We start from the raw sequence: 26,941 nt of genomic DNA on the forward strand, positions 1-26,941 counted from the left end.
ACCCTCCACCCCCCACACAAATTCACTCTCCTGCTGGTGATAGCCCATCCAAAGTGACAACTCTCTACACAATGTGCCTTATAATCAAGTTGGGCCATTTCCTGCACAAATCCAGGTTCTCTCACCCCCTCACCCCCCTCCCAAAAACCACACACACAAACTCACTCTCCTGCTGGTAATAGCTCATCCAAACTGACCACTCTCCAAGTTTAAATCCAAGTTAAACCAGAACATCGGGGGGGGGGGGTAGGAAAAAACAAGGGGAAATAGGCTACCTTGCATAATGACTTAGCCACTCCCAGTCTCTATTTAAGCCTAAATTAATAGTATCCAATTTGCAAATGAATTCCAATTCAGCAGTTTCTCGCTGGAGTCTGGATTTGAAGTTTTTTTGTTTTAAGATAGCGACCTTCATGTCTGTAATTGCGTGACCAGAGAGATTGAAGCGTTCTCCGACTAGTTTATGAATGTTATAATTCTTGACATCTGATTTGTGTCCATTTATTCTTTTACGTAGAGACTGTCCAGTTTGACCAATGTAAATGGCAGAGGGGCATTGCTGGCACATGATGGCATATATCACATTGGTGGATGTGCAGGTGAACGAGCCTCTGATAGTGTGGCTGATGTTATTAGGCCCTGTGATGGTGTCCCCTGAATAGATATGTGGGCACAATTGGCAACGGGCTTTGTTGCAAGGATAAGTTCCTGGGTTAGTGGTTCTGTTGTGTGGTATGTGGTTGTTGGTGAGTATTTGCTTCAGGTTGCGGGGCTGTCTGTAGGCAAGGACTGGCCTGTCTCCCAAGATTTGTGAGAGTGTTGGGTCATCCTTCAGGATAGGTTGTAGATCCTTAATAATGCGTTGGAGGGGTTTTAGTTGGGGTCTGAAGGTGACGGCTAGTGGCGTTCTGTTATTTTCTTTGTTAGGCCTGTCCTGTAGTAGGTAACTTCTGGGAACTCTTCTGGCTCTGTCAATCTGTTTCTTTACTTCCGCAGGTGGGTATTGTAGTTGTAAGAAAGCTTGACAGAGATCTTGTAGGTGTTTGTCTCTGTCTGAGGGGTTGGAGCAAATGCGGTTGTATCGCAGAGCTTGGCTGTAGACGATAGATCGTGTGGTGTGGTCAGGGTGAAAGCTGGAGGCATGCAGGTAGGAATAGCGGTCAGTAGGTTTCCGGTATAGGGTGGTGTTTATGTGACCATTGTTTATTAACACTGTAGTGTCCAGGAAGTGGATCTCTTGGGTGGACTGGACCAGGCTGAGGTTGGTGGTGGGATGGAAATTGTTGAAATCATGGTGGCATTCCTCAAGGGCTTCTTTTCCATGGGTCCAGATGATGAAGATGTCATCAATATAGAGCAAGTAGAGTAGCGGCTTTAGGGGACGAGAGCTGAGGAAGCCTTGTTCTAAATCAGCCATAAAAATGTTGGCATACTGTGGGGCCATGCGGGTACCCATAGCAGTGCCGCTGATCTGAAGGTATACATTGTCCCCAAATGTGAAATAGTTATGGGTAAGGACAAAGTCACAAAGTTCAGCCACCAGGTTAGCCGTGACATTATCGGGGATAGTGTTCCTGACGGCTTGTAGTCCATCTTTGTGTGGAATGTTGGTGTAGAGGGCTTCTACATCCATAGTGGCCAGGATGGTGTTATCAGGAAGATCACCGATGGATTGAAGTTTCCTCAGGAAGTCAGTGGTGTCTCGAAGGTAGCTGGGAGTGCTGGTAGCGTAGGGCCTGAGGAGGGAGTCTACATAGCCAGATAATCCTGCTGTCAGGGTGCCAATGCCTGAGATGATGGGGCGCCCAGGATTTCCAGGTTTATGGATCTTGGGTAGTAGATAGAATATCCCAGGTCGGGGTTCCAGGGGTGTGTCTATGCGGATTTGATCTTGTGCTTTTTCAGGAAGTTTCTTGAGCAAATGCTGTAGTTGCTTTTGGTAACTCTCAGTGGGATCATAGAGTAATGGCTTGTAGAAACTCGTGTTGGAGAGCTGCCGAGCAGCCTCTTGTTCATATTCCGACCTATTCATGATGACAACAGCACCTCCTTTGTCAGCCTTTTTGATTATGATGTTTCATATTCTCTGTGTGTATATAAAGTCTGCTGCAGTTTCCACGGTATGCATCCGATGAAGTGAGCTGTAGCTCACAAAAGCTCATGCTCAAATACATTGATTAGTCTCTAAGGTGCCACAAGTACTCCTTTTCTTTTAACAAAACAATGTAATTTACAATGAAAGCTAGCTGATATTCTTGAGGACTAGAAGGTAGGCAATATTAGGTCTATTTTATTAAAGCATTAGGATTAAGTTTGACATTTAAAGGCCAGTATCTTTACTTCAGCACTCGGCAAGTTGTTTGAAGCAATATTAAGAAGAACACCTGTCCTAGAGAAACACAATACAAGACCCAATTAATGTGGGCTTTAACCGAGAATCACATCCCTCAATTTAGGAGAAGTCTTTGAGGGTGACAAAGGAAAACCAGTTGATATTATTGGTTCAGACTTTCAAAAAGCTTTAAGCAGGTTCCTCATAAGAAGGTGTAGTTAAGGAAACTAGATACAGGGTGTAAGAGAAGTTCTTTTGTGTAACAGAAATTGACAGAAACAGAAAAACAAACAGAAATAAGTCATCAGTTTTTAAATCATGGAATGAAGCAAATAAGAGGATATTGCAATGATTTATACTAAGAGCAGTTTAAACGTATTTATTAAAGATCTGGAGAGGAAGGTAAACAGTGACCTGGCAAAATCTGCGCATGACACAAGATTATTTAGATTAGTCAAAGACTACAGAAGACTGAGGAAGTTCAGAGGCACCTGAGTTAGAGAATTAAATAAAATTCACTGTAGATAAATATGATGCTCACAGAGAGGAACAGTTTAAATTTCTAACACTGCTAGATTTTAAAATAAACAGATATTCAGAAAAAGTATCTAGCCGTACCTGTTGACAGTTTATGATAGAGTCATTATGGTTTAGTAGCCAGGAAAATATTTGGGAGTCTCTTTCAGACTCTCTTACCTTAGGATGGGTTTATCCTATTTGTCTGAACTTGATTTTCTAGGACTCCAGGAGGATGCTAGCGTGTGTCCTTGTTATAGGATACACCTGGCAAGACCAGGTAATCACCCTGCTAAGAGTGGGACTAGAGAAATTTATACCAGCATAAAGCCCCACTGAAGTCAACAGGGTTCTGCCTGCATGTTTTACCTTATTAGGGCTCAAGCACTAAGTAGAATCAAAACGTGGCCATTCATTTCAATTACAGAATTGAGACACCTTGGGCCTGATTGTCAGAGGTGTTGAGCGTCTGGATCTCCCCATGCCTTTATCTGGATCGGGAGTGCTCAGTGCTTCTGAAAAATCAGGTTCAATGGAGCTCAGATTTAGATGGGAGGCCCCTACAATCAGCAGCCACGGACAACCTGGGCCTTCGCCTTTCACAAACTACGGCTCTTCGTGAGGAGCCACAACCACGCCTCTGACTTGGTGCCTGTGAATTAGGCCAGCACTGCTGTGCGGCGACCACTTGCGGGTACGGATAAGGGCACTGGGAGACTTAAGTTCCCCGCTGAACGAGCCCATGGGGTGGAGGGCAACCGTCTGTCACTCGGGGGCCGCTTCTTCAGCTGGGCGGCCCCTGGCCTCAGGCTCCCCATCCCTCAAACAGAGATCACAACGCTCCCCTGCTCCAGGAGGGGCCTGCGCACCCCAAAGCCGGGGGCTGCTGCGTAGGGCGGCTCGGCCCCGGACTCCTCGGGCAGCAGCTCCCGCGGGGGCGGGCGGTTCAGGGGAGGCAGGAGACCGAGTCAGGTCAAAGGGCAACACGGGGAGCGAGCCCGGGCGGCGGCGGAAGTGAGAGCTCTGTACCATGGAGCTGACGGCAAGTGGTGGCTAGAGCGGCGGGCAGCCGGGGCCGCTCTGCGCGGCGGGCTGGCTCGCTCGGTGCGGCTGGCTGGCTGGCGGGGCAATATGGAGGAGGGGGTGTACCGGGCCGTGTCCGGGGGCCGCATCGCGCTGCAGCGCCGCCAGTACAGCGCCTCCTGCCGGGAGTTCTCGGTGCGCTGCCCCCGGCTGCAGCTGCGCTCGCTGAGCGCCGCTACCTGCTCCGTCTGGCTGGCGGCTTATGGGCTCTTCGTGCTCAGCCAGGTACCGAGGGGCCCTCCGGGCCCGCCCCGACCGCGCCGCCGGGGCTGGCGGGGGCCCCCAAAGCCTCCTCCGCCTTGCGGGCGCCCAGGTCATGCGCCGCCACGTTCTCCCAGCCCCCGTGAGGGGCCCCCGAAATCCGCCGTCAGGGGAGCCCTGGCGTCAGCCCGCGTCCCCTGCGCCCCATCAGGGTCCCCCATGGCCCACTGCTCATTATCAAAGTGCTGCAGTCTCCAGGCGGGCACGGAAATGTCATTATTTAAAAGAAAGGACCTTTTGTCATTATTTACCCAGGGAATCCCTTTGCCCCCAGCACCTTCGCACACAGACACCAGGCAGCAGCCAGCGCCTTAAACCGGCGCAAATTCCGAGAAAGGCATAACAGGAACAAAAGTTAAAGGCAGACAAATTCAAGTTAGAAATAAAGCACAAATTTAACAGTGAGGGTGAGTAACTGCTGGAAGAAGTGAGCAGGGAAGTGGTGGATTCTCCATATCTTGATGTCTTCAAATCAAGACTTTCTGGATGCCTTTCTGAAAGCTATCCTTTAGTCAAACTGAAGTTGTTAGATTCCGTATAGGATAGGGCTGTCAATTAATCGCAGTTAACTCGCGATTAACTCAAAACAATTAATCACGATTAAAAAAATTAATTGTGATTCATTGCAGTTTTAATCGCACTGTTAAACAAGAGACTACCAATTGAAATTTATTAAATATTTTGGATATTTTTCTACATTTTCTGTCTTCTATTCTGTGTTGTAATTGAAATCAAAGTGTATATTTTGATTACAAATATTTGCACTGTAAAAATGATAAACAGAAGAAATAGTATTTTTCAATTCACCTCATACAAGTACTGTAGTGCAATCTCTTTGTCCTGAAAGTGCAGCTTACAAATGTAGATATTTTTTTTTTGCATAACTGCACTCAAAAACAAAACTATATAAAACTTCAGAGGCTACAGATCCACTCAGTCCTACTTCTTGTTCAGCCAATCACTCAGACAAACAAGTTTGTGTACATTTACAGGAGATAATGCTGCTCTCTTCTTATTTACAATGTCACCAGAAAGTGAGAACAGGCATTTGCTTGGCACTTTTGTAGCCAGCATTGCAAGGTATTTAAGTGCCAGATATGCTAAACATTCATATGCTGTTTCATGCTTTGGCCACCATTCCAGAGGACATGCTTCCATGCTGATGATGCTCATTTAAAAAAATAATGAGTTAACTAAATTTGTGACTGAACTCCTTGGGGGAGAATTGTATGTCCCCTGCTCTGTTTTACCCACATTCTGCCATATATTTCATGTTATAGCAGTCTTGGATGATGACCCAGAACATGTTCATTTTAAGAACACTTTCGCTGCAGATTTGACAAAGGCAAAGAAGGTAACAATGTGAGATTTCTAAAGATAGCTACAGCACTCGACCCAAGATTTAAGAATCGGAAGTGCCTTCCAAAATCTGAGAGGGACGAGGTAGGGAGCATGCTTTCAGGTGTCTTAAAAGAGCAACACTCTGATGTGGAAAGTACAGAATCCCAACCACCAAAAAATAAAAACAGCCTTCTGCTGGTGGCATCTGACTCAGATAATGAAAATGAACATGCATCGGTATATCTAGCCCCCAGATGTAGAAATCTAGGGGCTAGTGAGCATGAACACTCACTCCATCTGACTTCAGCTGCTATGATGGCTTATGGAGAGCAAGATGATGCACCAGGTAGCTGAGACTCTGATAATACAGGACAAAGTAAATTCTTAGAAGTGAATAGAAAGCCAGTTCCTAGCAAATGGATGTAATATATCACTATTCAGGAAGACTGACTGATGTTGCTGTTAAGTGATCTTTAGGGGTATCCCCATGTAGAGCATTACTGCAATTCTGCTTGAGCTGAGCTTCTGCTAGTTCACATCCCAAGTCTTGGGCTCACCCAGGCTCTGGGAAGGCAAAGATGCTCTGTCATCTTCATTTGATGAAAATGAGTCAGAGTTGCATGACAGCCACATTCTGATCTCATTATTTTCCCAGAAGCCTCAGTTAGTTTGTAAGCTTCTTCAGGGCAGGGATCATGTATCTTTTATGTATATGGATCCATGTCTAGCATATTGATGGGAGCCAGATTATATACACTGAACAGGAGAGATGAGTGTCTGGAAACCCACAGGAGATATTTCTTGGGGGCAGAGAAGTGATCACGGAGAATAATTCTCTCAAATTTTTCTGAGGGGAAGAAGGGCACTCCACTAGCAATACCATCTACGTACTTGTGGTCATGTGTCAACAAGACCTTGTGGGCAAAGATTTTAAAGACTGTTGACAGATCTAAAAGAATAGGCATAAATATCTGACCTTTAGCATTACTAAGAGATTGTGAACAACCAATGAGACCAGTGCAATCTCTATAGTTTATATTGAAGCCAAAAGATGGACTGAAAAGGCTCAAGAAAGTCTGAGGACTACAGTTAACACTAGCATTGCCATACGACAACCTTCTCAGTGACATTTCCCAGAAAGCAAAGATAAGAGACCAGGGTGATAATTGGCAAGGTTGTCAATGTCAGAAGATAGTTTATTGAGCAAGGATTTAACAGCCACTTGTTAGTGGGGGAATTGTATCCTAAATTCCTGTAAGAAGGCATTAATCTGTCAGCAATTGCCCCCAGTGCCTTCCTACTTGATTATACAAGCTGTGAAGAACACTGATCCAAGCTGTACACCATTGGTTGAAATTCTTCCATTACCCCAAGAACCTGAGCCTCAATCTCACCACCCTCTTAGTGCAGCGCAGGACCCCTTTCTCCTGTAACAGTGCTAGCGAGCAGTCCAGCATCATTCCTCCTTCAAGACAGCCACCAAGGATTATTCAGTTTGGGAAGTGGCATGAAATGAGTTAGAACAACAGAGTTTTGGTCCATTAGTGATAGAATTAATATTTCCTATGCTCAGCAATGTTCTCTCTAAAATTGGTCCTGGGGATAGAGCACTGGATTTTGAGTCAGAACACCTGGATACTATTCCCAGCTCTCCAAGTGACCTGCTGCTTGAGTTTAATAATTGATTTAGCATGTATTATTTATATTGTAGTAATACCAAAAGGTCCCAAGATCAGGGCACCATACAAACACCTAGCAAGGCACAGTTCCATCTCCAGAAAGCTTACGGTCTAAATATACAAGACAAAGCATTGAAGAAAGGGATAAGTATTACTACCATTGTACTGATCAGGGTACTAAGGCAGAGAAATTAAGATTAATAAAGGTCACACATGGCAGAACTAGACTGAACTCACATCTTCTGATTCCAATCCAGTGCTTGAACCACAAGACCATCCTTACTCTCTAATCATGCTGGGCCTCTGATTCACCATCTATAAAAAAGGGGCAATACCTGTCTATCTTTGTAAGTGTAACTGCATCATAATCTGCATTTATATGACAGTCTGTCTTGTATGATATAACTTGGTGTTTTGGGGCAGAGTTAGTAGAACCCACTGGTCAGTTATAGGTCCCCCTCCAGGCCTGATCCACTGAGGTATCAGTCTGTTACAGCATCCAGCCACAGAGCTTGGCACTTAATTAAGTTCAAGGTATAGAGACTCATGCTTCCTGATCTAGAGGTTAGTCCACAGTGTGTCAAGCAAGATGGGAACTATCAGACTTTCATGGATGACCCTACAATTTACTGTACATAGCCCCATGTCTATGCTTGCATGCAGTTAATTGCAGGGTTGGAGCCTAAATGCCTGTTTGGTTTTCTTTACAGAACAGCATGGTGCTCTCAGCTGCTATATTTATCACCCTGATTGGCTTGATCGTGTACCTGCACTTTGTGAAAATTGACCACGAGTCCCTGTTAGTCATTGGCTCACTTGGCATCCAGATGACCTCATCCTATGCTTCGGGCAAAGAGAATACAACCTTCATTGAAATGAGCCAAGTGAAGGACGTGGTCATCAATGAGGCCATCTATATGGTAATCAGCTCATACAGCCTTTCTTCTTGTACAACATAATCAGTACTGCATCTGTTATGTTTTCCCGTGTGTTTGGGCTAGGAACAACTGTTTTAACTGGGCAATGGATTCAGATTTTGTTGTCAAGGCATGAAATTCTTGGACTGGTGTGGTGTCCTTAGCTTCACCAACATTATGTTCTATATTCCTGATTTCTCTTCCCATTGCACCATCTTTTTCCTTTCTGAACCCTGCTGGAAAGAGGACATTTAAAACAAAAGGCCACATTCATCCCTGATATAATGAAGTTGATGGTAGTGGATTTACATCAGGGTGAATTTGGGTCAGCGGTTGTAAACATTCCCTCTTGTGCTATTCCTGTGAGTGTTGGTCCCGATGTCAGACACACCAAATGGTTTATAAATCAGAAGACAGACCACAATACATCTCATTATGTTTGTGGTTTTCTGATTTTGTTTAAGGTCTTACGGGAAAGCCGCAACTATCCTCTCAATTTATTGGAGTTGATTTCATATTAAAAGTGTAATATTAAATGTGGCTAAAATTGCACATATATTGGGTGACAGTGGAGGGAGGGAGTTGCAGTGTCAATGTACTGTAATGTAAACAGGGCCTTAGAGACTGAGGTGCATGGGCTGTGTATGTTTTGGGATGATATATTGGTGTGGGTGGGTGGGTTTGGTTTGGTTGTTTCCCTAGATTTGTTCCCTTCCAGTGTAGACCGGGTACAATTGTGCTTGGCTTGTAAGATTTGAAGAGATCTCAGCTGTAGATGGAATGGCTGCAGGAACTCCATTTTCCTCTGAAAAGTATTTTAGAGAACGCTTTTGAAGTTGATTGGTATAGAAAGGAGATACCTGGCTTCTTGGAATGAAAGAGCAGGAAAACCTCTTGGAGTTCATAGCACTGCAGTGCAGATCTTAACCAAGACCTGCAAAAGAAAAAACAACTGAGCTTGGACATGGTTTTGTTTTTTTTTGTCTTCATTTTGATGGCTAAAGAAGGCTTGAAAGTCTTTAAAATTTGTTTTTTGTTGCTTTAAGTCTATTCAGGTCTGATTAGTCTGGAAGACTCTATGTGCTGCACTAAATAACAAAATGTTACCATGTTTGAACACAGTCATGAAGAAGTGAGTCTACTAACAGGATGTCACTGGCAGCGTCTTTGTAGTCAGTGCAGACCAGGACAAATCCTTTCTTGATTCTTCACAATCCTGTTTAATTATGATATAATTTTATAGGAAAGACAAATCCTGTGATAACTGGAGAATTAGTAAAATGATATCATGAGTCAAAAGGGTGTAAGAGCGGAAGGAATTTTTAGTCAGACTGTTTAAAACACTTTTTGTGTTTGCTTTTTGTTAATACCTATTGAACTACAGTGACTGATGAACATTTTGGAAAAACAACGTCTTTGTTAAAAATTCAGCACCATTACCCTTTCAGTTAAAGGGAAGGAGATCACAATATCTATGCTATAGGAGCCTTAAAAGATCCTCCAGCAAAACCCAGAAAAACAGGGCATTCCTGATATTTCTAAGGTAAAACACAGTTGGGAGATGAGAGGAGACCACATCATTTTAAAGCAAAAATTGTTCCTTGTTTAAATCAGCTGTTGGTGCTGAGTCATCTCAATATGCCTTACCCCTTCCCTCAGGTCACTTTTGTTAGGAACAGATCCCCTCTCACTGATAATTTAAGGCACTCTGATAAAATTCTCATGCTTTGTTGGTTTTTGCTTTTGTTTTTTAGCAAAAAGTTATCTATTACCTGTGCATCCTTCTCCAAGATCCTGGGGAACCTCATGGGGTGTCTGAGGTGGTGCCGCTCTTTCAGGTGAGAATGAAATGGATTGTGGAGAGACTCAGATTTGTAGTTTGTTGGTATTACTGGGGTTCTCAGCACTTTTCATTCCATAACCCCTCACTCAGCCCATTGCAGTTGCTCTCTCCGAGATGTGCCTCGGAGTCCGCCAGCTTGATTCCTACAGCACTTTATAGCTGGTGCCACAGGAGCAGTAGAAATTAGTGTTGGGAAAACACTTTTGGCTCTCGTGTAGTCCATTCTGGATTCAGAGTAGGAATAGAAAGATGTGCAAATCTCAACCCAAGAGAAAAGCTCATTGGTCAGCCTAGGAACCAAGGCTGCTGAGTTTCATACAGCTCGGTTTATCTGGCTTCTGTGTGTCGTCTCCTCCTCAGGCTATACAGTGCTGCCACCAGTAGAGTCTCAGCTACCCACGTCAAAGGTTCTGGTAAGGAGGTACTCTGAAGTAAGTGGATGGTCTCTCCCTTTTTTACCCAATGACAATCAAAGGTATTGAAACAGAAGTGGTGAGCTGAGACCTCTGCTTAACATTACCTTCTTTCCTCTCTTCTCTGCCCATTTATTTGTACGATCCACTTGTTGTGACTTGTCGTAACCTAGGTTATGAGCTCTTTGGGGTTGGGAATTTCTTTTTACTGTTTGACTCTGTACGGTGCCTAACACAGTGGGTTTTCCTTTCACGTTCCTAGGCACTACTGAAGTACAAATATAGTAATAACAAATTTTTGCATACTTTGTATAATGTAATGACTCTACAGCCTTCTCTACCTGTGAAAATTACCTACTGCTGAGTGTCAGGTTTTAGCCATGGTTTCTGAATCACTACTGAACACAATTTGTCAATGGCTACACACAGCTAAATTGCATTCAGCTGCACGTGTTGCTGATGATAGGCAAAGATCTCAAAGATACTTACAAATGTTAATGAATTAAACTTCTTCAGCAAATCCATGTCACTTGCAATGAGTGAATTCCTTACAGCTCCACCGAGAATCCTGGCATCGGACTGTGATCTCAGCTGCCTCTATTCATTGCCAATGCCAAGGGATAGGCTTGTATTTGGGTGTGGTTTCTCGATTCCACCCAACTCTGAACAATGCTACTTTCAAGGGTATACTCTGATACTTGTATTTGACTCTCCTTTAACCACTCACTACCAAGGACCTAGGAAAGAGGATGCTTTAGTCTGAAATGCAGTACCCCTCAAAAATTCTCACCTAAGACAATCTGACATGCTCACTTGAGGGTGCATTCACAGATACTTTAACAGGAGCAGTAACCTCTTGTTGCCTCCACTGTACAGTCTTTATTTCTCTCTGTTATGCCAACTTTAGAGAAGGCAATTTTAATGAATATCATCTGACGGAGCCCGTTAACACGTCTGCACTGACCTGACCTATTGTTCTCTCAAGCTGCCATTGGCAACATTTACAAAGATAACTTTTAGGTGGACTTCATACTACACTGCTGTTTTGGGAGCTCAAAAGTCATAAAACCCTGGGGGACTAGATGACTCAGAAGGTTAGGAATGGGATACAGAACCTTTCACCTCTCTGTTGGCTTTAATCTGACCCAGGTCAGTAGTGACAAAAAATCATTATCCTTTGACTGCCATTTAGTGATTATGTGGAATGAATTGGTGGTTTCAGTCCACGTCCTCTCCTCTTGTGGACAGTAGTAGAAGAGGCTAAGCACTGTGGAGTCTGAACTCCCCTTTCTTAAAGGTAGATCCTCCAGGGCAGGATCCAGATACATTGGGTCAATATGAGGAAAGCTGCTTCTTATGGTAAATAGAGGAGGAGTAATATATGGGGGTAACGATTAGGTTATGGGTCTGAGAATCTGGACACCTGGGTTTTATTCCACAGTCAGAGACTGATTTGCTTTTTGAAAAATCCTCTCACCCTCTGTGTGCTTCAGTCTTACCTATCTGCAGAATGTAGAACAACACTTAACCATTTTTATAAAGTACTTTGAGATCCTTGGGTGACAGGTGCTGTATAAATGCCAGTAAGTAATAGTATTCTATTTCCTCATCATAAGTGATATTTGGACCATGTGGATGTTTTGCAGCTATGGCATTGATGGCTTATTATAAGGGGGTCAAGGCTGGGAAGCACAGACTAACAAAATGTCAAAAAGGTAACAATAACATAATACTCTTGGTGGAATGCATTTTGGCATTACATATTATATACACCAGCATCATAGTGCTCAGTATGATATATGTACAAGGCCAATAAAAAGAAGCTGTAGAGATCTCACCAAATCCCCCTGTTTACTGAGTTATAGTTAAAGCCCAAGGACCACTGAGGCTTAGCAAAGGTTCATTAGTAACTTGCCAGGAACCTGAAAGCCACATTTGATTAGTATAAGAGGGAGCCAATTGCAGTAGTGCCCTTCTTTATTATGGAGGTAGTTTTATCTCCTGTCAACCAGGTCCTTCTGGTTTCTCTGTAAATACTCCAAGTACTGACAGTGGACGATTGCTCTGTCTCATGTCACATAATTTGTTCCCCACCCTCTCATGAAATATATATGTGTTTCACTTGTAACAAATGTATGTATTAGCATGTGCAGTCAAATTTTTTCTTTTCCCTGCATCTGGCACTGATTTACTGGGCTAAATTAAGCCATTGAATTTAGCAATTACCCCTCCTCATACCAACGTTCAGTTTGGACAAGTCCTCTGAATAAAATCAGTTTATTCGTCAATAAAAAAGATACGCTTACTTTGAAGAGTATTGTGAGGCTTAATTAGTTTACAAAGCCCTTTGAGAACTTCTGAAAAAATGTTACTATTATATTATTACTGAAAAGTCAAGGAATTTTAAACTGGAAAAATGTTACTGTTATATTGTTGGTGAGATTGGGAAGTTCAAAGTTGTGGTTCCTGTGACTATTGTAATTCTGTCCTGTTGCACATGTATATTGAGGCATTAAATTAAAGCTCAGATTTAGTAATACAGAATGCTACATGTACAAAGGATAAAAGTTACAGTTTCTGTGTGACCCATCAACTTGAATATTCTAGCCTCTGGGTGTTTAAAACCTCAACCATAACTTTGCATTAACTTAAAGAACAAAGTGGATGTCCTGTTCCTTAAAGGGACTGCATTGACAGCCTTGAGGACTGAAGTCCTCTAACCACAGTACAGGTACAGCACAGGCTATGTTCATACAATCATTCCCCTCCAATCTGCCTCAGCCCTTCCTTGGAGCCTGATGGATCACCTCGAGTTGTATGGATACAAGAGGAGTTCACTCTATAGAGTCATCATCTCGCTTCAGAAAAATAATCTACTGCAGATGCCTTGCTTTTGAGTTCCCTTTATATCCATGCCAATGGTAGCTTGCTTTGTGTGAGCCTTCTTCCCGCTCCTTCCTCCATCTGACAAATGTTACTGTGGATGAATATTAAAACTCTTACCTCTTCAGCAACTAGCCCAGAGCCTGACTGTTTTTCCTTGACCTCTAGAGCTCCAAGCCACGTCTAGACTGTCTGGTTGAAGTGTACCAAAGTTGCCAAGAAATCCTGGAGCAGAGGAAGACTTAAAACTTCATCAGAACTTTAAACTAAAAAGCTCATCAAGGTAGAAAACTCACAGCAAACTAGGATAGATTGTATATAGTAAATGAACCCCAGACCAAAACAGTCCTGCAGTTGTCCTTCATTAGATGGTGCATGTAGACTGTGATCCAGCAGCAAGTGAAGTTGTTGCTAGTGCCCTGGCTGGTGGCCCACGGTTATGGAAAAATTTTTAGCCCATCCACAAAATCTATCCTTGCCAAGATGACGATGTAAAAGTTAATGATAAATTTACTTGGCTGTCCAAAATATTAACACAACTCAGATTAGTAGAATTTTTCAAGACTGGAGCCTCAGAGATGGGATTTCCTTCCCCGCTGCCCACCCTGCCAATAGAGGGATGGGACTAGGTATGGGGAGATCATGCAACAAATTTATGCTCCTTTAATAAATCCTAAAACAAATTCTGATAAGCACACATTACAACTTTGGCCAAATTGCCAATAAACCCACAAAGAACAAACGAACCAAATGCCCTCTACAGTGAATATTTGTATTACATTTTTGTTGTAAAATTCTTTAAACCTTTTGTTTGAAAAAGGAGGTATCGTCCCTAAGTGAGCCAAAGCCAAGCAGATGTGCGAAGAGGAGAGCTCTGGTTCTCTGGTCTGAGGAGAGCTAAGAGAAGGGAAACTTGCCCAGGAAAATGCCAAACTTACTGCAGCATTTAATTCTTTGTTTTCTGGACTGTTTACCAGTTAGTTTGTTTGGATGGTAAAGGCCACCTATAAATGTCTGGGACTCCTTGCGTGTGTGGGGAAACCTGCCACTGATAATGTTGTGTAATGAGAATGTGTGTAAATAAAGTTTTTATTGGCTTGTGCCCTTGGGAGTATTTCATGGTGTGAATTTGTATTGTACCTCATTGTTATCCTGAAGATTATTGTAGCTTTTAACTAAGATGACCTAGAGGTGTGGGGCTTTTTTGAACTCTTTCATAATAATATAACCTGGGCAGCTAAACCTTTGCCTACCTAAAGGACAAGTCAGCAGCTCATCAGGAGCCTATGGCTCACACATAATTTGCATAAAAATGGAGCTAGGTATGTCAGTATGCAGTGCTCCAGCTGCTAAGATGGCAGTGACTCTGAAAATGTTAAATTTACACTTTAGAAAGAAATGCCTTCCTATTACATGTTAGCACATAAGGCAAGAGCTCTGGGTTCTGCCACTGACTTCTGGGTGGCCTTCGTTAAGTCATTTAACCTTTCTGTGCTTCAGTTTCTCACCCATACTTTAATTCATGTCTTAATTACTGAAGTCATACCTGGAGTTGTACAGACTTTAAGAGCTAAATCTTGTCCTGGTATAAGCTGGTTGGACTCCACTGAACTCAATGAAGTTGCATCCTTTAAGAGCGGGTGCTGTGAGCCCAGGCATAATTGAGGTTTGGCCTTTTAAGAGTGGGAAGCCATGGGAGGTGTAGTTTCCAGGAGGGATTGTTTGAGATCCTGTGAGTAGGGACTGTGGTTCAGTGAGTGAGGGGAATGAAGGTATGAGGTGGGGTGGTTTCTCCTTGGTTGTAGGCTTCGGGAGACAGCCAGGTCACCGGGTAGAACAGAGCTGGGAAAAGACATGCGAGAGATCTAGGGACAGGATAGAGAAAGACCCTGAGGAGGGACATTGCCAGAAGGAAGTAGCCTGGGCAGGATAGTGCAGAGGGATGTTGAAGAGAGTTGATGCTCAATTAGGGGGTCCAGGCTGGGACTTTCAGTGACAGTGGGAGGAAGCCTTCTGTCTATGGTTCTGTGCCAGCAAGGCAAATAGACTGTTGAGCCCAGGAAGATGGTAGAAGAGGACCTATGGGTGAAGATACTATGTGGCCCTGTGAGGGTGCCCACTGAGTGAACAGGAAGAACTACCTAGTCTGAGGAATGCTGGAAAGTTGTTTTTTAATGCCAGAAGGGGTGGAGTTCTTGTGGCTTACCTGGAGGCCTAAGTCACCTCAGTGACCCCAAGCACTGAGAGCTGGAGGCCCACCAGAGAGAAACAGTGGGTCGGAAAGGGAAAGTTGAAGCAGGTGCATGCCCAGAAGGCAAGGGAAATACGGCCATCTTTTTAACATGCCTACTTACATCCAGGCTGGTTTTGTCTTCTAAAAGATTGTCACAATTTGACAAACTGCTGCTGAAATGCTGATTATGATATAATGAAACAAACACAGCTTGAGTCACTGACAACTGCATTTTATTAAGAACAAAAAAACCTCACAGTATCTCACAGTTATCCTTTTACATACAGCACAGCAGTTAGGCTTCTGTTATTCAGTATCTCATTCTACACTTTAGAAAATGTCCAGTCATTGCCAAGGGTGTTGACGAAAATAAAAAATTAAATTCTCTACCCAGCAATCAAAAAAATAGTTAAGCTAGCTACACAGTTTTCTGAAGTCAGGTAAGCTATAAATAAGAGGTATATGGTGGCATTCATCAAAGTGGGGGTGTTCCCTGAAATGCTCAAGTATTGATGAATGCTCACAAGATCTAATGCCTAAAGGAACAACATGCCATGCTGTAGAGTTTAAAGTGCAGTTATGGTCAGAAAAATGACAGTAAAAATGGCCCGCTTCTTACTCAATTTCTCTGCTTCCTGTGTATGAGTCAAATCGTTAATGTAACAAGTGTTACTCCCGTAGGGCTTTGTGCATCATTAACACAAGTAACAGCTCAATTCGGACTGAGGAATCTTTGTTGCTGGTGATAACGTAAGAGGCAGAAGGCCAGCTGGATTCTCATATCCCAGGGGAGGATTGCAGCGCAGGCAATTGGAAAAAAAAACACCATTTGACTCAAATTGGCACATTTGTACTGGGATTAGAGAGAGAATAAATACCAGAGACCACAATGTCAAGATATGTAGTCACTTTTTTGACTATATCTGCAACTTTTAAAAGGCTAAAAATCAAAACTTTGTCAAAATTATTCTTTGACTCAGAAAACCCACAGCTCATCTCAATAGTGTGATGGGAAAGTCCCCGAACATGTGAGAACTCGGTAAATTACAGTATATGTAAATCAGGTCTCCAGGATTTATCAGCTTCAGACCTGCTGTTTCTGGCACATTAACTTTCACCAGCCCACCAGCCTTTCTATATTTTAGAGCCCTAAAAGGATTCTGTCAAGAAATTGCTTAGAATCATACAAGATAATTTTCCCAGTTCCATGCTCTTCACTATTTGTGCCTAATTAGTCATTGGAAGCTTGAAATTGAAACCTGCTTTCTTTCTGTAATGTCCTCGTTGTATACACTGGCTTGTTGTAAGGTTGCTTGTAGTTTGCAGAGTTGCTGATGGGCACGAAATTAAGCACATTGACAATAACAAAACAGTTTGCTCATTCTGAATGCTGGGCTGGAAGAACTGGTTTGTTACCGTAGAACAGCTCATGGGGACTGGATTCTTTTGGTGCAGTGCCCATGTCAGCTAGGCAGAGCACATAGTTTGTTATAGGTTGTTCGTGGGTGCTGGGGAGATGACAATTTAAATTTTTTTAAAGCTTTTTAGAAAGCTAGAAGATTGATGAGCACAGCATAAAAACCTAGCTTGGTAGATTTGTGTGTCTTTGAAGAATAATTTAAAAAAACCTATGTGAAACCTCTACAAAAAATTTCACATTTTGGCCCTTCCGACTTTGACAGAGTCCCTTTGGGACTGGTGAAACAGCACTAGTTAGGAAGGCCTGAAGGACAGTATTTGGGAATATATTTGCTAGCCACTTTCCCTTGCCCTAATGGTATGGTGGAAGCTGGGGTTTGGAAGTAACTGCACCTATGAAATTAGTGTGGTCTAGCTGTTTCTAAAAACTACAGCAGTTGCTGGAAGACATTATAAATACAAAACTCATTTGCCTTGCCATCCCAATTCGTAGAGATCACGTGCAGTAATGTTATACAGTAGTGAACACATCCTGAAATACATACAATATAGTGGTGAACACCAAGATTCTTTGAAAGCATGTGTCAGGCAGGGGACTGGGCATGATAAATACAGCCCTGTGGTGGAGACCTAGCTTTTTGTCCATTATATAGACCAGCCTGGCATTCCATGGTACCTCAGTCCTGCAGGAGTAAGGACATCGTCAGACATCTGTTCCAGTCCTATTCACTCTTTACTAAGTTCTCAAAATGCAGAGATGTTGCCACATTTCTGCCCTAATTTTACTAAAGCAAAATTGCCCTGGCCTTTGTTTTTAAAGTAGTATTAAACTCTCCTCCTGTACTCTCCCTTTTCTCTATAATATGCTCTCTTCAAAGACAGACTGTGACATTTCTTTGCTTGTCAGCTTAGCGTCCTTTCATCTAGTCAACTTTATTTTTTCCCTATGTCTTTCTTAGACTACAGGTCAATACAGGCTCAGGACTGCATCAGCTTTTGAATCTGAGCACCAATCACATTGATGTGTCAGCACAGCTGTGGGGTTAAGTTCACTTGTAGTCTTGGTTTGCATGCATATTCAGCAGCACAGTACAAAATATTGTAGGTCATACAGAAAGACTGGTTATTTTAACTTGTTTTGGGGTTGGCAATAGTGAATTTAAACACCACTGGAAAGTCTTTGGAACATGGAGGACATTCACCACCAGAGCATAGGGTTAATGTTGTACCTAAACTACATGATAGGGTCACCGTAAAGCTCCATTATATTACTCTTTACACTCTGGTAATTGTCCTGTTTTGGTGCATGTAATTTCTGATCCAGGAATATAAAACTTGTCATACTGGCCGTATTCATTATGAAGTATCCTTGCAGAAGGCTCATACCACAGTTCTCATCACTGTGTATTATGCTTGAAACACACAAAAGTCAAAGTCCATTGCCCAAGTTGCTTACAGTCTAATTCAGGTGAAGGACAGGTAAGTTAATGATTCAAAAGTGAAGTGGACATACAGGATTTGTCAGGAGACGAATGGTGAAAAGCTACTGAAAAGGGATGTGTTAAGGATACAAGAGAGCTCACGAGGAGCGCAAGAAGTGGGAGACAGTTTCTAGGCATAGGGGATGGTGACCTGAGACAAGGTGCAAAGCCCAGAATGGGAAGGGGCACACTTATAAGAGCAGCTTGAACATGACGTGGAAGTAGGGTTGCGAACCCTCCAGGATTGTCCTGGAGTCTCAAGGAATTAAAGATTAATCTTTAATTAAAGCTTACATCGTGTGATTAAAAACTCCAAGAACATGTCCAACCAAAATTGACAACCCTATGATGGAAGGAGTGCAAAAGCTAGTGAAGAGATTCAGAGGGAGTGATGTGATTGGAGCAGCAAGAAGGGAAGATGACCTTAGCCACAATGTTTAGGATAGCATGTAGCAGAGAGAGGAAATGTGGACAGACCCCAAAATCTAGTCTTTAGAAAAGAAAGGATATTACCTCTAAACATACTTCATACCACACTAAGGAGAGAGAACTGGAGTCTGCATTAAAACAGGATACATAAACAGCAAAATCACGGCAGTCCTCAACTCAAAATTGGGCAGCTTGCAAAAAAACCCAAAACCACTAAAGCCCAAAGTCACTGAGAACAAGCACTCAGAGCAGTGTAGGCCCCTTGGTAGTACGGGGCATGGAAGGAAAGAAACACTGGCTTTGAGTTTCCCAGAGCTTTTTAGTTGGCATTGTGCTCAAAGGCGAGATGATGTTCAGAGAAGGAGGCGCAGGAGACAGGAGGGGAGTCAGTGCACAGTAGTTAATATAGCTGGCAATTAGAAGAGTCACCTCAACAATCTGTGGGAGAAAGAAAATGATTAACGGTAGATCAGTTAGAGGGAAAATGCACTTTGGTTTCCAGCACCCATGTGCAGAGAAATTGCTGAGTATGGCAATGTCTGAAAGCTGAGTTGCTCTATTTAGGGCTGAGCGAATACATTTAGGGCTGGGTTGAATGGATCAATCAGTTTGAGGCCCACACCCATGAGGGGCTTCCCAGGTTGAAAGCACAGGAGGGTTAGTGCAGAAAGGAAAGGAACAATTCCTTTGGAAATACACCAAAGGCCTAGCAGGTTTTAATACACAGTTTTTCTGCTGCCAGGTGGAAGGGACCTATTTTGGTGTTTGTCTTATACCCACCTTTGGAGCTGCCATTCTGAAAAGTAGTTTTTCAGTGCTGTTTTTCCCAGAACTCCTATCCTTCCCCTGACTGACTACAATCATGAAGTCATCCCGACAGCCTCCAAAGGTCAGCACAGACGGGTATGCATAAGATAGCCTTAAGTGCTGCAGACAATGGAGAGAAAGTTCAATCAGCAACTAGATTCTTTTAAAAGAAAAAAAGTTTCCCCAAAGAGTACTCTTGTTATTTGCTTAGGCAACATCAGATTCCCAGTAATGAAAACAGCTGTAAGCAGCTCTGCTGCACTGAACAGAATGTCGACATACTGTTAATAGTCCAAATTTACGCCCCTGTTTGGGATTTAGCTTTATTGGTAATTCAGATAACAAAGAAACATCTCAGCCTAAGCTTGATCCCCGTATTAGGCTGTTCCTAAGATTTCCCTGCAAGCCCGGTGCCTAGCTGCCTCTGAGAGAGATAGTCCAACCGTTTTAATAGCCTGGTTGGAATTAACAAATTGCATCTGCCACTCTGACTCAGCAGTAATGACCCTGTATCTTTATGCACGGTTCAAATACAGAAAACCTTTTCCATCTCTAACTTCTGTGTGTCAAATCCTGGTCCCATTTGAAGTCAATAGAAGTTTACCATTGATTTTAGTGTGGCCAGGATTTTACTCTATGAGTCAAGATTGTGGGAATGTACTTCTGCAGGGACGAAGTTATTTTTCTCAATCAACATGCTTCACCATACCATAGTGTTGTAATCCAGTATGCTAATGCCATCTTCATTCACAGCTATCCAAACTGGACAATCTTCCAAGGGAGAAGGAAGGACAGGCTGGGGAAATAATAAATAATTTATACAGGTATTTATACAGCAGCGCAAAAATAAGAAATTTCCACCATATTTCTTGGGTATTGAGGACAAGCTAGCAGGGAACTGAGATTCCTGTACATTAGCTAGCCTGACTAAATTTATTTAACTTGCAATAGCTACTTCATCATTGCATATCTTGTAGAACTGATCCCAGTGACTGATATAATCTTGTTCATGAGAATAGTTCATCTCCATGGTTTTAAAATCTGTTTTCTTTTAAAAATTAAACTAAGTCAGCATACTGAAAACTGAATGTAATGCTGGTCCAAGATGCCAGTTTGACAGTCATAGTCTATTCAGGTTCTTGTGTTGCTTCCATCACCATGGGGTCTGAGGCTGACATCCTTTGTTCTTCCACAGAACAGGTACACTGTGGGCAGCAGCAATGCAGGTGTCCCTACACGGTCTTCTGTCAGTGTGCTTCAGTCCTGTCCTCAAGTAACAGGGTACTGCAGCTCAGTGTCCTAGACTGATATTGCCAAGAGGCCAATTAGTGCCAGTTGTGGGGTATCCTAAGAACTAGACTCAGATTACCAATGCATTTTACCTAGGCCATCAGAAAGCAATGGTCACTGTCAAACAAGGCTATATCTGAGCCAGTGATTTAGATGAGACAAACTCTCTAGCCTATTAGCAATCCCCTGAGCTATCCAGTACCTCCACAGTCATTTCCCGTATACAGTATTTATAACATGCCAGAAATCCTGGGGGAGGTGGCAAATCTATGTCCATCAGAGAATTCCAGCCAGAGGGACAATGGTGTTTAGAATTTATTTTGTGTGAGATGTGTTACTGAGCCTTGACATGGACTGAGGATATCCAGGGACTAGAGTTTCCTTCTCAGGAAACTCTATGCTTTAAATTAAGCAACTCAGAACTGCTAATTATTTAACATGAGTTGTGCTCATGTGTGAAGGTTTTTATCTCATCAGAATGAAGTCTGTTTTATCAAAGACAATTCAGATTGTTTGGTAAACACAGGAGACACTGTGTTGTGCATTATTGTTATGGCTAATGCCACTAATTTGTCATGGGACTCTGTGCTGTGTTATTGTTATGGCTAATTCATAGTTCTGGCAGTGTAACTATCAGAAAGGTGTCAAACAGATTGTTCTTTAAACTCTGGATGGAATTATTGTATCTTCTGCTTTTCAACCCCACTGACTCCAAATGCTTGTGATCTTTCCTGCTTTTACTGGTGACAGCCACGGAATTTAAGGAAGCCTGTATGCTCTCTGAACTCAAAGGAAACTTCCAGTTTAACTGCACACAAGGGCAGTACTTTTACTTTAAGATTTTATTTCAGAAAGTCAAGTACTTTGATTGCAAAGCAAGAGACCAAAGGATCACAACTACTATCTGCAATTAAGAGCATGTCTACACTATGACTATACTGGCATGGTAGGTTGGCATGGGGTTTTTCTGTCAGTGTAGGAACATCACCTCCGTGAACAAAATTAACTGTATTGACTGAAGTCCTCTTCCACTGACCTCACTATGTATATACAGGGTTTCATGCTGGCATGGCTGTGTCAGTGAGGGCTGTGGTTTTTTGCACATTCCTGACATGGCTATACCAATATAACTTTCCTGTGTAGACCTGGCCTTAGGGTATGTCTACACTGCAGGCAGGTGTGATTGCTGCACATGTAGACATACCCAAGCTAGCTCACTAAAAATAACAGTGAAGCTGTGGGAGCACTAGCTAGCCATTCTAGTATAAGCCTGCCTTGTACCCTGGGTACCAATTTGGGTGCCTAGCCCATGCTGCCAGCTGTGCTGCTGCAGCTTCACTGCTATTTTTAGCAAGTTAGCTTGATCTGAGTTAGCTCAGGCATGACTATGCATGTAGCGATCACACCTGACAACTGCAGTGTAAACATACCTTAATATGGGAGGATGTAGTAGACTAGGTCTCTAAGTTTAGGATGGTTGAAAGGTTAGAACAAACTGCTAGAAGCCAGGACTCTTGGGTTCTGTTCCTGGCTGTGCCACTGATGTGATTCTTGGAAAGTGAACTTAGCCAATCTGTGCTTCAGTTTCTCTCTTTGTACAGTAGGGATAGTAATACTGTTTGCCTTCCTCACATGAGAACAGGGATTGTTGCACAGTGTTACCTACAGAATTGAAACATCGGTTCTCTCCATTTACATGTCACTAGCTACAGGGTATGATTTACAGAGTTTTTTTCTTTTTTCTCCTCTGGTAAATACTTAAGGAATACTATTTTTTAAACTATGTTTGCTCTTGTCATCAAAGGCACAGTATTGATCCATAAGCATTTGTCTACACAAACACACAGTTTGCAGCAAGCTGGCATGTAAATCTGCCCTGCACGAGCCTGCTGCGTACTAAGTGTCCATGTAGACCCTGCTGCTACGCGCTAAGGAACTTTTATGGTGTCGCAGCAGGGTTCATGTAGACAATTAGTGCCTGGCAGGTTAGTGGAGGGGAGATTTACACTCCAGCCTGCCACAAACTAAGTTTGGTAGACAAGTGCTGACTCCTAAGATCTTCAGCGTGTAATTTGTGGCACTCTAGCAACCCCTAGTGTCTCTAAAACATATTTGTCTTCTCTATTCCATCTAAACAGATGGGAAACTAAATACAGCTTGGTCAGCCAGATGGAATGGTATGGAAAGTGCTGTACCTCTAAATAACTTCCAAAGGTGGGGAGAACGGGTTCCCCATGAGGTATGAGCTCTTTTAGCAAAGACTGTAATAGAAGCTGAGCTGAACAAATTTAACTTGGGGGGTAAAGAAACAAAGTACTCCAGCAAGAAGCCACTTGTGATTACCTTCGCAGCAAATACCTTGGCTCCAAAGAGAGGCCATTTCCGGGCCACTGTCAAATAAATTCTAATGCATTCTAGTGCAGAGCATCCCTGCAGCATCATCCACTTTGTAGCCAGCCAGTCAGCCAGCCGCCTGTGGGAATCCAAATTACATTATAACATTTGCTCATGTCTTCAAATAACTTATTATAAAAATGTTACATTTATACAGTGTTTTTCATCTTGAAGGGCTGGAAGCGTCTTTTAAACTACTGTAGGCAGAGCTGCTAGCACCACCTATTATTTAAGTTGCCCAAGACATCCTAGGATAAGATCTTATTCAGTTGTTCATAAGTTTGTCAGACTTTAACCATTTGGGCTGAAGTTTTCCATGCTGGGCATCTGCCTCAGGCTGAATCTTTTTGGAAAATTTTAGCCAAATGGTTCAGTCATCTAGGAGAAGGAGGCTAGGGGAAAATACATTATCTCGTCCAGGTTAAAAAAAATCTGGTGACCTTTTCTTTTTAAAGCTCCAGTGACCCCATGCTTTGGAGCAGGGATTTGAAATTTGGCAGGGGAGTAGCCTCCGTGTTAAGGCTCTGCTTTTTCACATCTCCATGAAAATCTACCCAGATTTGGTCAAGTCATAAATACACGCTCAGAGACTTCTTCAATTCTAGTCACTAAACGCTCTGAAGATTTCATCCTCCGTGAGCATGCTCGAGTATCTCACAGCTCCAAAGTACAACTAGGCTGCACATACACCATCCTCACAGAGAAAGTGAGTGTGCTCTATACCGTCACAGCTCCTATTTGGGACTAAAGTGTGCATGTGCCATCCTCACTGAGCATGCTCTAGGCCAGGACCAGACTGTTCCTGTAATTGCTGCTTCAGGGTGCTCTGAGCCAGGATGGAGCTGAGCACTGGAAATGAGAGCAGGGAAACTGTTTCTCCTGTGCTCTCAATGACTCCCTTGCTGACGCCCAGGCACTGTGGAGGAGGAAGCTGTCAGATTTGAATATAGAGGGGACAAAAGCCATGCCAGAGGGGTAGGAAAGGATTTGATTGGGACAAGGAGTGTGATGAGATGGGAAGAGGGAAGGAGATAAACTGTGACACTAGGGGCTAGAGGAAGGATGACTGGGACTGGCTGGGCATTTGAGCAAGGAGCCTAGGATTGGGTAGAGGCAAGGGAAACTGGAACTTGTTGGGCAAGGAGACTAAGACTAGGAGCTAGGGGGAGATTGGGATCCAGTAAGTGAAATGGATCAGATGACTTGGAGCCAGTTGGCTGGGGAGGGGACACTGAGATTGAAAAAGGAGCTGGGGGGACTCTGACTGGCTGGATAAGGAATGTGGGACTAGGAACTAGTGTTTGGGGGAAGAACAGAGCAGGGGGAGGAGAGACAGATCTGAGAAGTAGTTGGAGTGCAGGGAGAGAACTAGGACTGTCTGGGTAAAGAGACTGTGATGAACCAGGGAGACGGTAAACGGGGCAATGAGTGGGGGAGGGGAAGTGGAGATCGGGACTGTGCAGGGGATGAGACTGGAACTGGGAGCCAGATGGAGGGAAAGGGGGGAGTGGGAACTGGGACTGGCTGGGCAAGGAGACTGAGATTGGGAGTCAGGGGGAGATTGGGACTTGAAGAGTGAGCCTGGAGGGGGAAACTAGATCCATCTGTGCAAGGAGACAGGGCCTGGGATGAGAAGTCTGAGGAGTAGAGACTGGCACAGGGTAGGCAAGGAGGATAGGACTGGGACAAGGAGACAGGGTGAGGAAAAGACAGGACTGGACTAGGGACAGATTGGAAGGGATGAGGCAGAAGGAGTCAAGCTTGTGGGGGAAGAGGCAGAAGTCTGTGCCCACTAGAGCACACTCCCTTCCAGAGGCTAGAATGGAAACCAAAGATTCTGAGTCTCACCATTCCCCTGCTGTCAGCAAATATCTGTGATAACCACTGGTAAAGGGTGTGTCTCAGTCTCCTCTAGTGCTGGTCCTGTAGGATAACACCTACTGTTGCTAACAGTTACTCCGTTAGCTCCAGTGGCAGAGGTCTGTGCTGTTGACCTAAAGGTTCCAACCCTGCTGATGAACCATGTGGGTGTCAGTATGATGCTGGATGATGGAATTTCTGTATATTCAGTTTGGTTTATTTAAAACCTAGGAAATTACACATTAAAAAACGACATTAGAAGAACATTACTAAGGTTGCAAAGTCAAGCAATCAAAAGTTAGGAGATGCCAGAATTAAGTTTGTCTGTGCAACCTTAATTTGGCCCTCTTGTGCATATGCAATATGATACAATCTTTAATTATATGTCAGTATTTTTTTCCACAGGACCCCTGCCTCCTTCAGTGCAGAGGAAGGAACTGCTGTGGGCATTGATCAGGATTTTGTTGTGAAGGAGGCTGATGTCTGTAGGACTCCTGTGTCTTTTGTTGCAGAAATTGGAAGATCTATGGCAGTGGTGGGCAACCTGCAGCCCACAGGCCACACGCAGGCCATCAGGGTAATCCACTGGCAGGCTGCCGGAGAGTTTGTTTACCTTTGCGCGACCACCCGCAGCTCCCAGTGGCTGCCGTTTGCCGTTCCTGGCCGAAGGGAGCTGCGGGAAGCAGTGGCCAGCATGTCCCTGCAGCCCGCGCTGCTTCCCGCAGCTCCCATTGGCTGGGAACGGCGAACCACGGCCACTGGGAGCTGCGGGCAGCCGTGCAAATGTAAACAAACTATCTAGTGACCCGCCAGCGGATTACCCTGATGGGCCAAGTTGCCCACTACTGATCTATGGTGAATGAGGCAGGGAATTGCAGGAAGAGAAAGGATGATCTCATAGTTAAGGCAGGTGAATGTTGCCCTGGACAACTGGATTCTATTCCTGCCTCTTCCACAGAGTTCCTGTGTGAATATTAATTGTTATTATTATTTTATTTATTATTATAGCAGCACTTAGGAGCCCCTGTCATGGACCAGGACCCCACTGTTCTCGGAGCTGTACAAACAGAACACAAAGAGTCCCTGTGCCTGGTCAGCTGACTTCAGTTAGGTTTAAAAGAGGCATTTGGGCCTGGGGAAAGAGAGATTGAGTGAGAAAGGGAGACCTGGTGAGTCAGAGCTAGAAAACTCCAGGAAGCAGGTGCAGTGGACTGCCAAAATTCCCCTCAGAGGGGAAGCAGTGGGAGACTGAGTGGTAAATGGGAAAAATCCCCTGAGAATAAAATCCCAGGGTGACCTGAAGAACTGTAATCTATAAAAATAATTTATATTAAATTAAAAAACATATTAAGCTGTTTGCTGTCAAATTTTAAAGAACATAAATCTACTGACCTGGTGCAAGTCACTAGCTAAAGCACCTGGAACCAGTTTGTTGAAGTGCTAACCCAGCTTTTGACAACCTTCTGCAGGTACAGCAAGAATATTTCATTTATTTCAGTTTGTTCAATGAGTTCAGTTCAATGACTCTTTCACTGAAACTTATGAAACTGACTGGAAGTTGGAAAAAGCAGGAAAGCTTGTTTTCCTCTTCCAATCTATGAATAAAATCTAACTGTGAGAGAATGAGATCTATTAATTCTAAAATTTTAAGGGACATGTGACCAACAACAATCAGTTCAATTCACTAATTACAGACAATACTTTGTTTAATAAATTAGTTGGTTTTAATTGCAAAACATATTTGATAAATTTACTTTTTT

At 43.4% G+C, this 26,941-nt stretch overlaps 2 protein-coding genes across 10 annotated transcripts in view; one reads left to right on the forward strand and one right to left on the reverse strand.

Annotated features, from left to right (window-relative positions):
• The first annotated feature begins 3,912 nt into the window (after positions 1-3,912).
• On the forward strand, positions 3,913-14,382 carry PIGH (phosphatidylinositol glycan anchor biosynthesis class H). Of its 2 annotated transcripts, none has more exons than XM_073348412.1 (5): positions 3,913-4,156; positions 7,923-8,132; positions 9,884-9,967; positions 13,437-13,551; positions 14,089-14,382. In XM_073348412.1, the coding sequence occupies exons 1-4, from the start codon at positions 3,980-3,982 to the stop codon at positions 13,512-13,514; spliced, it is 549 nt and encodes a 182-aa protein (XP_073204513.1). In that variant the 5' UTR covers positions 3,913-3,979; the 3' UTR covers positions 13,515-13,551; positions 14,089-14,382. The 2 variants fall into 2 exon arrangements, with proteins under 2 accessions (XP_073204513.1, XP_073204514.1); XM_073348413.1 differs by adding an exon at positions 5,527-5,635 and having other exon boundaries at positions 4,070-4,156; positions 13,437-14,382.
• A 1,335-nt stretch (positions 14,383-15,717) lies between these two features.
• The window catches only part of PLEKHH1 (pleckstrin homology, MyTH4 and FERM domain containing H1), an 84,029-nt gene continuing 72,805 nt past the window's right edge, over positions 15,718-26,941 (reverse strand). For 7 of the 8 annotated variants that reach the window (XM_073348415.1, XM_073348418.1, XM_073348416.1 and 4 more), the window contains 4 exons: positions 23,271-23,400; positions 20,347-20,433; positions 19,611-19,757; positions 15,718-19,268 (listed from right to left, as the gene is read on the reverse strand). In XM_073348415.1, coding sequence (XP_073204516.1) covers positions 19,074-19,268; positions 19,611-19,757; positions 20,347-20,433; positions 23,271-23,400 — 559 coding nt within the window. In that variant the 3' untranslated portion in view covers positions 15,718-19,073. Of the gene's footprint in view, positions 19,269-19,610; positions 19,758-20,346; positions 20,434-23,270; positions 23,401-26,941 lie in introns of those variants that run through there. The other variant, XM_073348421.1, reaches the window with a different exon arrangement.

Source organism: Lepidochelys kempii, chromosome 6, assembly GCF_965140265.1.
Source record: "Lepidochelys kempii isolate rLepKem1 chromosome 6, rLepKem1.hap2, whole genome shotgun sequence".
Taxonomy (NCBI): Eukaryota; Metazoa; Chordata; order Testudines; family Cheloniidae; genus Lepidochelys; species Lepidochelys kempii.

What these genes read in the sequence shown, in the direction of transcription:
- PIGH (XM_073348412.1), top strand. Translation starts at nt 3,980, where the DNA reads ATGGAGGAGGGGGTGTACCGGGCCGTGTCCGGGGGCCGCATCGCGCTG. An exon ending in TCAATGAGGCCATCTATATG is followed by an intron (nt 8,133 to 9,883) that starts GTAATCAGCTCA and finishes TTTGTTTTTTAG; the next exon opens with CAAAAAGTTATCTATTACCT. An exon ending in AGGTGGTGCCGCTCTTTCAG is followed by an intron (nt 9,968 to 13,436) that starts GTGAGAATGAAA and finishes CTTGACCTCTAG; the next exon opens with AGCTCCAAGCCACGTCTAGA.